General features: G+C 42.8%; 1 protein-coding gene across 6 annotated transcripts in view; it reads right to left on the reverse strand.

The window, feature by feature from the left end:
* ascc3 (activating signal cointegrator 1 complex subunit 3) overlaps positions 1–16,903 on the reverse strand; it is a 144,329-nt gene that overhangs the window by 83,671 nt on the left and 43,755 nt on the right. For all 6 annotated transcript variants that reach the window (XM_085290481.1, XM_085290484.1, XM_085290482.1 and 3 more), the window contains 2 exons: positions 3,314–3,517; positions 1,659–1,799 (listed from right to left, as the gene is read on the reverse strand). In XM_085290481.1, the coding sequence (XP_085146607.1) occupies positions 1,659–1,799; positions 3,314–3,517 (345 nt within the window). The remainder of the gene's footprint in view (positions 1–1,658; positions 1,800–3,313; positions 3,518–16,903) is intronic.

The raw sequence follows: 16,903 nt of genomic DNA on the forward strand, positions 1-16,903 counted from the left end.
GACGTACGCTGCACAATAACAAAGCATTTGGCTTCAACACTTGTAAATGCTGAGACACAGACTCATCTCTGGCTTTCTTGCTACATTGCATCTGTATTCACACAGAGGTCTAAATACAGGTGGTGAACAAGCAACAGGTTTAACTAGAATCATGAAAAACATAGAATAGCATCAGTGTAGCTTAAACTCACTGGGAAACTTGCTAGCAGTTTAGCATGACAGCATGGGTTCACCGTCTCTGTAGCAAACCACTAACCCCCTGCACTCCCTGATGCTGGGGCCTCTCTCAGCACACTGAAGGATTAAGCTTCCTGCCACAAAGCAAAGACGGTTCAGGAACACTTTGAGGAGCACAACAACAAGCTGGCTTTGACTTGGCCTCCTGTGCTGGACAGACGCGCCTGATCTGTGGAAGCCCCGCCTCACAGCTTAGCACGATTTAGCAGGTAGTCATGATGCTTTGCCTGATCAGACTATACTCCAGCTTCCTCCCATAATCCAAAGACATGCAGTTAGTGGGGTTAGGATACTGAATGGGTTCATATTGCCCAGAGGTGTGAATGCAAGTTCACATGTGTGTCTGTCTGTGTGCTGGCCGTGACTGCTGACCGCTGCCCGGGACAGATCCAGCCCCCTGTGACCCTGATGAGGATAAGTGGAGGGAGGGTGGATGGATGACACCGATCATTCATCCATCCACCCTCAGCATTTTCACTACTCAGCACCTGCATTATTCACCAGATCTGCCTCCCCACATCACCTATGTGTCTCCAAAATGAGTAAATGAGAACACCTTTATACGAGAGGCAAAAGCACAGCGACAGAGCAGGACTGTGTAACGTGCACGCCGACAGAGGTGCACGAGGAGATGATCTTGAAGCAACATTTGACCAAATTAAAAACGAGTCTTATTTATTTATTTGACACGCAGAGTGTTACTGGACCAATGTTCTTGTTTTAGATCTGAGTTCTGCCTACATATCCCACCATCAGCAGGAGAGTGTGTCTGAGTACAGCCTGACTTTACAGCACAGGGTTCATCCAACACCCCTCAACCTAAATCCACAGTGCAGCCCTGAACCTGGACCGTCAGTGTAACATTGTTACACGTGTGTATGAGCCACCTATTAAAATCCTTTCAATGTCAGACTTTGTCACACATACACACGCACGCACGCACACGCACGCACACGCACGCACGCACACACGCACGCGCACGCACGCACGCACACACACACGCACACACACACACACACGCACACACACACACACACGCACACACACGCGCACACGCACACACGCACACACGCGCACACACACACACACACACACACACACACACACACAGTGACCATAACAATAACAGATATGAACGCTCACTGTGCTCTGTTACACAGCGTGTTTTCACCCATGACCTGCACATGTGATGATGATCAGATTTACAGGTGAGTAATAAGCTCAGTGTGTACAGATTTACTCTAAGGACGATGTCCTAACCCGATCCAGCTGGAGTGCTAGAGGACGTGTAAGGGTAGCAGGCAGAGTTAGCTTGTTTTGTGTAGTGAGCTGTGTGTGTGTGTGTGTGTGTGTGTGTGTGTGTGTGTGTGTGTGTGTGTGTGTGTGTGTGTGTGTGTGTGTGTGTGTGTGTGTGTGTGTACCTGTGTTCGAAGGATCTCTCCTTTGGTAAGCTGCATGTCTCCAGTGAGTTCTTTCACAGTGATGCCCAGTGGCTCCAGCCGCTTACCAAAGTAGTTCGTCATCTCAGCCGCCAAGGCTTTCATGGGAGCCACATATACGATCTACAGAGAGAGCGGCGTGGAAATGAATGTGAGTGGAGGAGAGAGAGTGGAGCAAGGTTGTAGACGGGGCTGAAAGGACACTGTGGTGATAAATGAGCAAAGAGGGGCAGCATCATTTGTTCCCCAGCTACCAGCACAAATCAGTTTATTGTGAAATGTCACAGCGCTCGCATGGATAAAATGTAATGGTGATGTATGAAAAGCAGCTTTTGTCACTGCTGGTGTTTGTCAGTGTATGAGCTTTTATACAGAACAAAGACTGTCTGCGTTATTGATGTGTGTGTGGATCTGACACTGGGTTTAAGACCAGTGCTTTTAGACCAAGCTGTCAGCACTGCCAGTGTTTCAGAGTCTGTTTCCAACTGTTGCTATTTGTCATTTTGACCACCGCGATCTTCTGCTTTTCTAACCCAGCACTGACAGATGAACTACAGAGACTGGGTGGACGAGCGCCGCGTGGCTTTACAGCGCACACATTCATGAACAGCTGATCATAATAATGAGGTCATCATTATTCACCAATCAAATTTGATAACAAATCATCACTCAGTCATCGGCTCAGCTTCAGCCTCTGAAGAAAACAGCAGAGACTACGTTGTCTTTGCTCAGCACAGACGCATTCATACACATAAACCGTGTCGGGTGTGTGAACATGCAGGCCGATTAGCTCCGCCCACATTAAATGCAGGCTCATTTCTGTGAATGAACATGTTTAAAAGGCATTTAGCATCAACCTTTAATACAAAGGCTGTTTTATGAAACATCACATCTCTGTCACATGTGGCAAAGTTACACTTAGTCCCTCAGTAGATGTGAACTGTAACAGCTGTAGGCAGGAAACTCAAAGTGCTGCAGTTTTCCATCCCTGAAATGCCATTGGCTGATTGTAATAACGTACACTTCTCACAAGAGTTAAGGGGACACTCGACCTAAAGTCAGAACTACACCCCTGAACCTGCTTTGGTACCTATCAGAGTAATGGTTTGGTGGGCGGTGCCAGCAGCCCACCGCTCTCCCCTTACACTTCCTGTCTGTTGATGCTTGTCGTTCGTTTCCTTCTCAGCAGTGACAGCATGAGATGGTACCGTTACACTGACTGCTTTAGTATTTAGCATCATCAGTGCTGTAGATCCTTTCAGACTCACAAGACAATCCAGGGAAACGTCATTACTGGAGTGAAACAACACGCAAACTGTTCAAATCAACCGAACAAACTAAGCATCTTAAAGGAAGTCCCATGACTCCAGCTCCCCTTGACTTCAACCTATCAGAGCAGTCCTATTAACTCCCTGCCTGAAATCTCAGCGAGTGATCTGAATCCCTGCAGGGCTTGTGTGAAACTTCACCAGGGAGCAAACTGAATCTCCAGGACTCGTGTTCAAAGGCTCCGAGCCGGAGTGACACTACAAACAGGAAGCAGTTATCACAAAGACATCTTTCCTTGACAGATCAGTACACTACAGCCGTTTCAGCATAAACAGCACTAATAAGTGTAGCTGATGTGTGCATCGCACCTTGAATTCATCTTTCTTAATGACGCCACCGGGCTGCAAGTGCTGACGGATTTCATGGAGAACTGTCAGCATGGCGATGTTGGTCTTGCCAGCACCAGTTGGAGCACAGATCAGGAGGTTCTCATTGGTGTTGTAGGCCGTCTCGAACACTATGGACTGAATCCTGTTCAGGCGCTTCATGCCCTTGAACACCAGCTGCCCAATCTGTGGAAATAAGACAAGCACACAGAATTATGACCCCTGAAAACCACGTGTTCGAATATGTGTGATCAGCAGTGCTGTTACTTTGTGACCGACCCGTGTCAGCGCACAGAGTGTCTGTCAAACAAACACCAAAGGACCACAGACACAGGAGATGTATTTGCAACCCACATGTGTGCTGTAGTGGGTGTGGACATATGAGGTCCCGCCCCCTGCCCCCCTCACACACAAGCTCCCACCCTTTGATATGCAACAGGAATGTAGACGCTAACAGTCAGTGTATCATTTTATCACTTTGTAACAAATAAGGATTAGTGATAAGCACCTTTGAAACACTGGCACAGGAGAGGAGGGAGGGAAGTCTTCACCATGACACTTATACTGGGACTATAAGCTGTACTGGGACTATAAGCTGTACTGGGACTCACTAACACACAGAGGCTAAGGTTGGCCTGTGCAGTCTGACCTGGCTGCAGTGAAGCTCGCAGGACTTTCACACACACGGTGTGAATACTTCTGAACTTTCTATTTTCAATAAAATGTTAGCACACTGACTGATGAGGTGCTGCCCATGTTTAGATATAACATGGTCAGGTTACATTGAATTTCTATCCATGCATCAACATGATCCATGTGGCTGAGTAATAATAAAGCAATAATGCTGCTAATTCCTGTCTGAAGCCACTGATGTCAGTTATCACTGATGTCGTTTGTCATTTATTCTGAAGAGACCAACAGAATCACTGTGCTGCACTTGTTCCATCACATCTGTGCAGACGTGAAGCTTCTGCATATGCAGGCCATGAATCTGAGACGTGGCGTTCTGACTGACGGGCACCGCGTGTGCCAGAAGACATTGCTTTTCTACTGTCAGCACAAAACCACCGTACACATATTCTCCATCAAACTGGCAACACCCATGTATATTTAATGTTAAAATCTGAATTCATAATGCATGCGCACTGACTAATTCTGCAGGTCAACACGCTCCTTTCTGCTAAATAAAAGGCAGGCTATTTGAATCCCGCCCACTGTGGCTGTGACTGTGATTCTTGTGGTATTTTGGGTTCAGATAAACTGAGCAGATTCTGGTTGTGCCGTTAAACTAAATAAAGACTTAGGGCCGTACCTGTACAACAAACCCTGGTAGGCACTGACGCAGCTCAGGACGGGTTGCCCTTGGCAACTAGATCTGGGCCAATGCCAACTATTCAGTGCAGTCGCTGGCAACTGCATTTTTTATGACAGAAACATGCTGCAGACTCCTGACATGCAGTACAGACAGGTGATCAGTTACAGCCCGTGTCAGTGACTCAGTGTGAACACAAACTGGAAAATTAAAAAGCATGAAGGAGGACGAGTGCTGAGACGAGCTGCCACTCAACCTGGCCTCTGTCCGCCTTCACCATGGCAACAGAGTGTGGGTGATGGCCCTCAATCTACACTGCCTCTGATAAGGACGGAAACGCCCACTGTGAAGGACAGGTGGTGCCACACACACACACACACACAGTACAAACACACACACACACACACACACAGTACAAACACACACACACACACACAGTACAAACACACACACACACACACACACACACACAGTACAAACACACACACACACACACACACAGTACAAACACACTACAAACACACACACACAGACACACACACACACACAGTACAAACACACACACACACAGACACACACAGTACAAACACACACACACACAGACACACACAGTACAAACACACACACACACAGTACAAACACACACACACAGACACACACACTACAAACACACACACACACAGTACAAACACACACACACACACACACACAGTACAAACACACACACACACAGACACACACAGTACAAACACACACACACACAGACACACACAGTACAAACACACACACACACAGACACACACAGTACAAACACACACACACACAGACACACACAGTACAAACACACACACACACACTACAAACACACACACACACACACACACAGTACAAACACACACACACACACACACACACACACACAGTACAAACACACACACACACACACACACACAGTACAAACACACACACACACACACAGTACACACACACACACAGTACAAACACACACACACACACAGTACACACACACACACAGTACAAACACACACACACACACACACACACACACACAGTACAAACACACACACACACACACACACACACACAGTACAAACACACACACACACACACACACACAGTACAAACACACACACACACACACACACACAGTACAAACACACACACACACACTACAAACACACACACACACACACACAGTACACACACACACACACACACAGTACAAACACACACACACACACAGTACAAACACACACACACAGTACAAACACACACACACACACTACAAACACACACACACACACACACAGTACACACACACACACACACACAGTACAAACACACACACACACACAGTACAAACACACACACACAGTACAAACACACACACACACACACACAGTACACACACACACACACACACACACACAGTACACACACACACACACACACACACACAGTACACACACACACACACACACACACACACACAGTACAAACACACACACACACACACACAGTACAAACACACACACACACAGTACACACACACACACACACAGTACAAACACACACACACACACACACAGTACAAACACACACACACACACACACACACAGTACAAACACACACACACACAGGTGAGGCTTTTCCTTCTAGAAAAGCAACCATGAGAAATGTGAATAAAACCGTTTCCTCTCATGGATGCGACTTTTGAAAGAACAAACACACACGCACACATTTTACACACACACAATAATAATGATTTTAAACAGTGACTTTAAGCTGAGAGTGATAAAGAGTGCTCAGCCTGTGGGTTACTGTCAGCAGTGAGAATGCTTCCTGAAAACAGAAACACGGTTATGAAGTGCAAATGAGATTATCATAGGGCGTAAAAGCCACTGTCCCTGACTCGCACAGGGACGTGACGACACACTGACAGCATCTCAGATCCTGTATGAAAGCATTGTGAACACAATACTTCTCATCTACAGTTTGTGTTTTCACTCACAGATACAAATACATTTCCACTCAGTGTGGAAAAGAGAGTGGTGTAAGGACTGTGGAAACAAATTTAACTCAGGTACAATAACATGAAGACTGACTTACATGATGGTTACTGAGACTGAGGTGCAAACAAACGATATGCGCTTTCATCAGATGATGAAAGGTGTGTATCTGTACTTTTAAATGTTTCTCTGATGTTGATCCACAGCAGGAGGCAGGTGATGTGTGACATGGTGACTTGGTGTTGTCTCTCTCTGTAGTGGAGTGTCACTTCCTGTTCCAACACACAGTGGTGTTTTTGTGTATAAATAACTTCTTATTTCATAGTATAATCCTCACGTGCTTCATCCGAAGCACACTCTCTGTGTACTCACTCCCTAACTTTACTGTTTCACTAGCTTAGCTTAGCTCGTAGCCGACTGGCTAGCAGCATGGCCTCTTCACCTGTCCCTCCTGCACTTTCCTTCTCATTGTAATAATAATAATAATAATAATAATAATAATAATAATAATAATGATGATGGACTGCATCTATATAGCGCTTTTCGAGACCCTCAAAGAGCTTTACAATTCCACTATTCATTCACTCTCACATTCACTCACTGGTGGAGGCAGCTACAGGTGTAGCCACAGCTGCTCTGGGGCAGACTGATGTCAGATGCTAGTTACTCCTCGGCCTCCTTTAGCAGTAATGATACCTGTAATAAATGTAGCATATTTGCAGCTCTGGAGGCCAGGATTACTGAATTGATACACCTGAAGCTAGCCAGGCCCCTGTAGCTGGTGCAGCCGAAGGCAGCATAGGCCCCGCTAGCTGGCCCCTGGGAGCCTGCCCCAAGCAGCCGGGGAAACAGGATGGCTGGGTGATGTTGAGGACGTTTCCTTGCCACGTCACCAAAGTGCTTGCTCACAGGGGGTCATTTGATTGTTCTCTGGATGTATTATTGTGTATTATTCTACCTTACATTATAAAGCACCTTGAGGCGACTGCTGTTGCTGGTGCTGTATAAATAAAATAGAATTAAATAGAATTGAAATGGAATTATAGAATTCTATTTGCATAATTATAATATAGAATGATAGACTTCTAATAACATAATTCTCATTCTAAGTTCTCATTGAGCCAGCTGACCAGTACAGATAATAAAACTTGGAGTGCTCCTCCTTTCTTCTGTGCTCCACTTCTCTCACTAAGGCTTCTTCAGGATGCCTTAAGCTTAGACAGCAGTATTATTTTTTCAAGGATTCATTAGAAATATGTCATCACTTTCCTGTTCCCCTCGTTTCAATCCAACCCTCACAGAAAGAAATAATTAAAGATGTGCATGTCAGGCAAGGATATGCAGAGTGCTGTTCGGAAGTTGGCCCCGCAGCCCAGAAGGGAAGAAGTTATTAATGCATCAAAGAGCAACTTTATTAGAGTCCACTTAAGCTGGAAGCAGTAAGTGGCTGAGGTTTCAGCGAGGTAGGGTGGGGGCCCACAGGCTTGTGATGAGGACACCGGTATAGCTGTGAATGCTTACGTGTGACAGCTTGGACATTTTGGGCCAGAGTTACTAACCGGGACTAATTAACATAATAATATCATCACCATAAATAACGCCTTAATTTATGAGCACAAACATCGGTGATTTCACTGGTCAGTGTGCGCTACCAGAGCCCAGCTGGACACGGAGCCTATCCCAGCTGTGATAGGGCAAAAAGCTGACTGTGCTGGTCTATCACAGGCTTTCCATATATATCTATTTACTAAACAATAAATACAAGTGCAAGCAAATAGCTGTCCAGTGTGAATAAACAGTTTGCTTTAATTCATGACGTGAAGAAATATTTGTAAAAATTATTGTTCAAAAAATTATTTAATATAAAAAAATAGGCTCAGTGTTACAGACATAGCTGTAAAAATGCAGCCTGATGGGCAGTGTAGCCCAGCTGTAAGTAAGCTGTTAAGACTCGACTATACGCTGTGTTCCTGTTTTCCTCTGAAACAATAAGCTCCGTTGGAGCAGCCTTTCAACACCTCTATCTGTCTCTGCTAGCAAAGTGACCCAGACAACAAAGCAAAGCTAGTTTTCAGCTGCGAGCCGACACGAACTCGACGTATCAGCCAGAGGTCCCTTTACTACAGTTCGGAGCCGCTGACCTGTTTTATATACGCGTGGAATAGTTTCTATACGAGATCGCTGCAAAAAGTGCAGCCTTACCTAATGTCCACCTACTGTTACTCATTTATATTAAGATTTAAACATCTAGTTGGTGTTGGTGTGGAGAGTAACCTTCAGTAACAGTAATAAATCACACAGCAATAGGACATTCATGTAGTTGTAAAAAAGCATGATAATATATTAAGTAATCCAAAGTATTCAGAATACGTTACTCTCATTGAGTAACGTAACAGAATACGTTACAAAATACATTTTGGGGCATGTAATCTGTAATCTGTAATGGAACACATTTTAAAGTAACCATCCCAACACTGATCACAGCAAATGTGCCACAGCCTGGAAGAAAATGTAAGATTCAACAATACTGCGGCCGTCTCTGCTAACCCTCCTGGTATAAATTTGAAAATTCTACGTAATTTTCCAAAAAGTTGACCTTTGACATTTATCTTAAGTGGAGGTCAACCTCAGAGCGCAGAAACCCCAAACTGCCAGATGATTATCTCCCTCTCCACCACAGGGACGCTTCGCCCTTAGCCATCAAAGCAGCCAAGCTGAGTAGGCACATATGAGTGAGTGCATCAGTGCAGCTCAGAAGCACCAGCTACTGGTTCATAGACCAGTACACCAGGACTGCAAGACCAGGAGGACCAACCTGAGCACTAGTCCCAAACTCCTGCAGGGAGACACATCTGAAGGCCAAGGTCCTGTGGCCCAGAAAAAAGCAGATACTGGCCAACCAACAAGACAGCGGTGTTTGACAAGGAACAGAAGACCACAGCAGTGACATCTGTGGGAATCCTCCGGGAACATCAGGAAGTGGTACTGGGGGCTGAAGCGGAGCAGGTGTGGAAGGTCCCCAGTGGTCCCAATGATAAAATGAGCAGTGACAGGTATGGTTACCTGAGTGGCTCCAGCAGATTTCAGGAGCAACATCAGAGGAATCTGTTCGGAGGAGTGCAGCTAAGACCCTGTGTTTATACAGATGTAAAATGAAACTCCTCCCTCCATGACCCCAGTAGTAAAGGTAAGTGTTTGTGTTGGAAAACACATTTTCATCAAAGTGAGAAGTACAGTAACTGAATGGTGTTCTCAGTCTTATTGCACCAGCACACTGCACTCTGACTTATGAATATTCACTTTATAATTACCAACCACTAAGCTTTAGGAGAGCACCCTCGCACTCCGTCCTGTGGCTCTGTGACCACCACAGACCCTTAACGATCACTCCAGCGCCCAGTCCTCTTTTTGATTTATCGACTTCTTCTGTTGTAATGAAACGGCACTGTCCCCACACTTCTTAAAGATGCTAATTAATGCAAATGCATGCCCGCCCCAGTATTCACCTTGAGGTAAAGCTTACATGTTGTAAACACAAAGTTGTCATAATTTAATGATCTTTGAAAATCTTTAGTGCTTTTATTCTCTCTTTAAAACCTCTGCAGATACATTGTTATGTTAATGTATGCATGCCATCTTCCAATTGGAGATCCAGCTGTGCCTGCCATAGCATATCTCAAGGGTGTGATACCAACGTTGTGGGGAGGTAGTTACTATAAAATGCAGTGTGCATTAGCCAGCTGTAACAAACAAGCAGGCCTGCTTTGTCTTCCTCATTAAGAACTGTAGCAGGCGGAGACTGGACCGAGAGCTGGACACGACGTGGTCCGAGCACGTCAGACCAGAAGGGGCGGTATTTTAAAGTTTGGCATGCAGAGATTTTCATTTGTTTAATGACAAAATGGATGTAAAACTATTATAGTAATGGAGGTTAGTGACTTTGGCCAATCATCACAACCTGCTGTCGATCAAAGCCTCCAATCACATTTTTCATATATGAAAGTTGTCGTGTTGGTTTGACTATAAGCAGAAGCGGTGAACTCTACTGTCATACCGGCTCTTTAACTGGGTGACCTGCACCGAGTTTAGTTTCCTGTTTTCTACATAAAGTTTGAAATTGTTTCCTCAAGTTTAGGTCATACAATTAAATCTAATCTCATGTAAACAAGCTGTGTGCCATAGAACGACCACACACACACACAGAGCATACTTATCCACATGTGTCTGAATATTATAATATTTGACTCTCAGTTCAAATTAACCAAGTCTATCACGAGGTGCTAAAACTGTGTTATAAACGTCGAGTGTTCAGCCCCACGTAAACATTCATCACATGGTGGCAGGACGTTCTTCGGATGACCAGAAACAATCATAGTATTAAGCTAAGCTGGTAACAGTACAGATGTGTGCGGCTGGTCGACTACTCGTCACTGGTTGGTACCAGATGTATTGGTCATTCAATCTAATTTTTTGTTATGCCACCAGATGGCGCTGCATTAGCGTCATCTTTATAGAAAAATGCTACAAATCTATTTTTTGTAGTAACTTGCTTTCATGTCATACTTAACATCTTTACTATAAATGTTTTTCATCTCCTGTGTTGAGTACAATGTGCAGCCCAAATTTTAATAATATGTATGCATTAAGCCCATAGTAACTGCATAAATCGAAAATCTTTTTTTGTTTTGTTTTTTTACATATATTTTTAGTGAGAGAAATTTAAGAGGCTTATCCCTCAAAACTGTAAATACAAAAAAGTTGCACAGTTTCCAACCACGGGAAATTTTGAGTGTCTTCATAGTTTTATTTTTGAGATACACCAATTTTTATATACTGCAGGAAAAACGAAAATAAATATTATAATGCAAACTTGCCAAAAAAAAAAAACAGCATGTGCATCAAAATAAACTATTTTCAGCAGTGCAATTTGAGTTCTAAGCATCCCAGAAACTATACTGAAAACCATAAAGTCCAACATAACTTTTAAAAACACCAGTGTAGGCTTATAAGGCCCTGAAGGTAAAAAAAAACTACATTTTCTGCGTCACTTCTGGTTTCGGCCAGGTCTTAAAGGGTTAACCTCCTCAGACCGGAACTCTTCCGCGGCATGCATTTTTAATTTGGACTGATTGGGACCTGTAAGTGGATATCAGGCCCTTGCCGAGCAAAATTTAGTATTTTGGTCTAGACAACCCAAAATGTAATGTCCACATATGTGGACGCCAGGTCCTAGGAGGAATAATAAGACACTAATAGTTTTAGATGCTTTTGTTTATACAGCGTTTGAAATTGTCCATTTATTGGTCCTCAGATTTAAACTGGATTCTCTCAGTTTAAATTCTGAGAGATTCTCTCAGGGGTACCTCAGGCTACCCTGAGGTACCCCTGAGCAAGGTACCGTCCCTACACACTGCTCCCCGGGCGCCTGCTTAGTGGGCTGCCCACTGCTTCACTGAGTGAATGGGTCAAATGCAGAGAAAAAACAAGTAATTTCCCCATGGGGATCAATAAAGTATCCATTATTATTATTATTATTATTTTACACTACTTTGTTAGTCAACTAAGAAATGCTAGCAGTTAAGACAGACAGTCCATCAGTTAGACCTCATCATTGTGACATTAAGTCACAGCAACAGAAAGCAGACTTGAAGCCAAAGAGTCAAACTGACATTGCCAGGAAAGATGCCAAATTAATTAAGCCGACAGGAGTTGAGAAGACTTTATCAAGTGGAAATTCAAATAAAACACATTCAGTGCCAACAGCTCATTTGTTCTCCTTTCCCCAGATACATCTTTGGAGTACAGGACTAAAGACCAAAACACGGACGTGACAACGACGCTTTATTACCAACGCAGACCAAGACAATAACTTTTCATTTCGTTGGAAATCAGTCTGCATCATCACAAATAAAAGTTCCCGGCTGCACTCGGCATTGGGCACTTTAAATAGAGGTGCCCACTTTAAATGCACTTTAAATAGAGGGAGAGCTCTGCAGATCCCAGCTGGCAAATATAGAGCACACACATCTGTGGTCAAGCTTTCAGCAGCAGGGTTAAATAAAGTTTCTAATGAGAGCAGCTGTTTGAGTCTGGGGCAGAACCAATCTTAAAGCCCAGCTGGATCCAACAGGAATCAACATTTTCTCCAATATGAAGCTCCTCGGGCTATGAGCAATCTTTGGCTTCATATGAAGAAGAAAAAAGTCTCTATACAGAATCACATAGACTGTGTGAAAACGCTGCACGCACACAGTCGGTGCTGCTGAAGGTGGCCATTCTGGACCTTGCTGAGCAGGATAAAAACTGACAGGCTCATTAACACAGCAAATATGCAGTCTATGGCCATATGGGAAACTGGGAGGTCTGGGAATATTCCACCAATCCACTGCTGCTTAAAGCACACTAATTGTACCCACATTGACTGCATTAATGATCCACCAGCACCAGTTCAAAAGTCAGCATATCTGCATGTGACATGTGTTGCCTCTCTCTGTGTGGGTTTAATATGAAAGCAGGGGCCAAAGTGCTTTATGGACAACAGCCATCAGTGTTTGTGTGTCCGGTGGCTGCCTTTTAGTGTTATTGTGCATTTACTGTATAAGCTCACCATATGAGCCCATATAAGCTGCTAAACTAATTAAATTCCTGTGTGCATTGGTAATGGGAAGCTAAGAGATATAATTGTTGTCATTTTCATGCCATCCTTTTAATTACTTTCTGGTTCCATTTCATTCCATTTGAATTGACAGCCTGATCAACTTTTAATTGCCAGTTTTTGCAAACAGCTTATCAGCCTGTTCCAAGCCTGCATATAGAGTACTAAATGACCTGGCCAGACACACTCAGAAACACACACACCATCAATTCCCGAGTCTCGGGAAGCACACACATGCACAACAACTCTCCCGGCAGGTAGCGTTAGAGTGAGATGCAGATGCAGCAAATAGGGGGTCCATTCATTTCCCTGCAGAGCAGCAGCCGAAAGAAGAGGGCACAAACAAGGGAGATGGAGAGCTAGGAGTATGATGGAGATAGCAAACAGTGAGGTAATCCATCACTTCATCCACAAGCACTTGCTGAAGTAGCAAAGAGGCTTGTGAGCCCAAAAACCATGAACCAACACATCCTATCAATGTCAACACTGAACACTAACAGTGGCATGTGTACACGCCACATATAACAGCAAAACACGCATGGTGCATAGAACACATTTACAGCTTTAATGTGGCCGTTGCCATTACACACATTACCCCTACTGGTGCGGATGGTAACTCTCCTCCTCAGCCAACAAGATGCAGCATACATGGGGACGAGGCTGCAACTAAGGAGGTAGAGTGGGCCAATCAAAAACTCATTAGATTGTTCCTGTTTAATCCAGTTTGCAGGACAAAGTGCCCTTTGGCAAGACACTGAACCTCAAATTGTCTGCAATGCATCAATCAGAGTGTGTGTGTATCTGCAAGCACTTAAAGGAGAACAGACTGCTGTACGAATGTGTGTGTGTGTGTATGCAAAGGTCCACATGCACAGGTCCAGGAGCGCAGGTCCACGTGCACATGACTTTTAAACACAACTGCTCATTCTGACTGATCAGACCAGAAGAGACGTTTTACACTTCTCATCTCCATCTGAAATAAGCTTCTGAAAATAAGCTTCGGTCTAAGAAAAGCTTTTCTTAGACAGAAATTTTTTTATTTCAAACATGTAAATAAAAGTGAAATAACAAGAGAGAAGAAAGCGTCTCCATGTCTGCACAATGTATAGGATGAAGTTTAGACTTCTGCTGTTCCTACCACCTTATTTTAAATTCCATTATTTAAAAGTTGACATTTGGAATTGGACGTTATACAGTCCATACATGCTTTACCTATATACAGGTCTACACTCATATACAGTGTAGATATGGGAAATTGGACGAATATATCCAATATTGCTGATAGGCTGAGCCCATCGGCGATCGTTTTTACAAGGATGAGTAAGTTAATAGAAGCAGTTAACAGAAAATAATAATAATAGCGCTGTTTTAACAGCACTCTCGTTCATCTGTAAGCCAATGCCCCCTCCTCAGAGTGCGCCCAAATGTTTGTTGATGGAGCTGCAGAAGCTGGTGATAGTGATATAGATGTAGTGTACCGTGTATAGTATATGGATGTAGTATACGGTGTATAGTATATAGGTGTATAGTATATAGGTGTATAGTATATAGATGTAGTGTACGGTGTATAGTATATGGATGTAGTGTACGGTTATGGGCTATGACACCAACAGAGTAAATTCACAGACTCCGCCCCCAGCACGGCTCCAATCGAAGCTGAAGTGAAGCCGTTATTATTATGAGCTTTTACTTCTGTGGCTCTTTGGAGTTGAGACAAAGCTGTGTGGAAGGCATTAGCCATGTTGCTCGCTGATAGCATAATATTCTGTTTTAGCTAGCTAAAGGTATTGTTTGCAGGCAAATACCACAGCCTTGAAAAAAAGCTTGCATGTGAATTTTCAGTCAAACTTTTGGTCAAATACACCTAAAACAATGTGTAGAATGTGAAATGTTGGTATAATGGTGCTACTTGAAGCCTGAAAACGATCGCCCATAAAAAAAAACAAAAAACGAGCAAACAGCAGTAGCTGACGTCCTGACTGGGTTCTACGTTAGCATAGATCCCTCCAGAGTTTTGTGCACACGGTTTAGGTAAAAATGAAAAAGGTTGAGGTTTTACATTTAGTTCAGTATTACCTGTTGCCTGTGTCCTTGTCTTTTGGGAAAATACTTTACACAAGTAATGGCTCAAAGAGGATTCCTTTTTTTTTTTACTGTGCTGCAATTGTTTACTGGATTATTTGTGCCATTAATTAGTGTCAACTAATTTTTATTCAATCTCCGCACAGGATATGCTTGTGAAGATGGAATATGGGGGAGAGCAGAAGTGCGTTGAAGTTCCACAGAGGGATGAATGAAGGACATGCATATTGTATTGAAGAAATAAGTGATGAGATGCTGTTATTTGCATTTACCATGTCAGACCTTTTGATAAACAAAATTCTAATGAAAGTGAGAACATGTACACTGTACGGTGTATAGTACATGGATGTAGTATAAGGTGTATAGTATATAGATGTATAGTATATATGGATGTAGTGTACGGTGTATAGTATATAGATGTATAGTATATATGGTGTAGTGTACGGTGTATAGTATATAGATGTATAGTATATATGGTGTAGTGTACGGTGTATAGTATATAGATGTATAGTATATATGGTGTAGTGTACGGTGTATAGTATATAGATGTATAGTATATATGGTGTAGTGTACGGTGTATAGTATATAGATGTATAGTATATATGGTGTAGTGTACGGTGTATAGTATATAGATGTAGTGTACGGTGTATAGTATATAGATGTAGTGTACGGTGTATAGTATATAGGTGTATAGTATATAGATGTAGTGTACGGTGTATAGTATATAGGTGTATAGTATATATGGTGTAGTGTACGGTGTATAGTATATAGATGTATAGTATATATGGTGTAGTGTACGGTGTATAGTATATAGGTGTATAGTATATAGATGTAGTGTACGGTGTATAGTATATAGATGTATAGTATATATGGTGTAGTGTACGGTGTATAGTATATAGGTGTATAGTATATATGGTGTAGTGTACGGTGTATAGTATATAGATGTATAGTATATATGGTGTAGTGTACGGTGTATAGTATATAGGTGTATAGTATATATGGTGTAGTGTACGGTGTATAGTATATAGATGTATAGTATATATGGTGTAGTGTACGGTGTATAGTATATAGATGTAGTGTACGGTGTATAGTATATAGGTGTATAGTATATATGGTGTAGTGTACGGTGTATAGTATATAGGTGTATAGTACATGGATGTAGTATAAGGTGTATAGTATATAGATGTAGTGTACGGTGTATAGTATATAGGTGTATAGTATATATGGTGTAGTGTACGGTGTATAGTATATAGGTGTATAGTATATATGGTGTAGTGTACGGTGTATAGTATATAGGTGTATAGTATATATGGTGTAGTGTACGGTGTATAGTATATAGGTGTATAGTACATGGATGTAGTATAAGGTGTATAGTATATAGATGTAGTGTACGGTGTATAGTATATAGGTGTATAGTATATATGGTGTAGTGTACGGTGTATAGTATATAGGTGTATAGTATATATGGTGTAGTGTACGGTGTATAGTATAT

Source organism: Mchenga conophoros, linkage group LG11 (genome assembly GCF_057382185.1).
Source record: "Mchenga conophoros isolate Kocher_MC1m ecotype Shallow Benthic linkage group LG11, M_conophoros_male_GT1.1, whole genome shotgun sequence".
In the NCBI taxonomy this organism is placed as follows: domain Eukaryota; kingdom Metazoa; phylum Chordata; class Actinopteri; order Cichliformes; family Cichlidae; genus Mchenga; species Mchenga conophoros.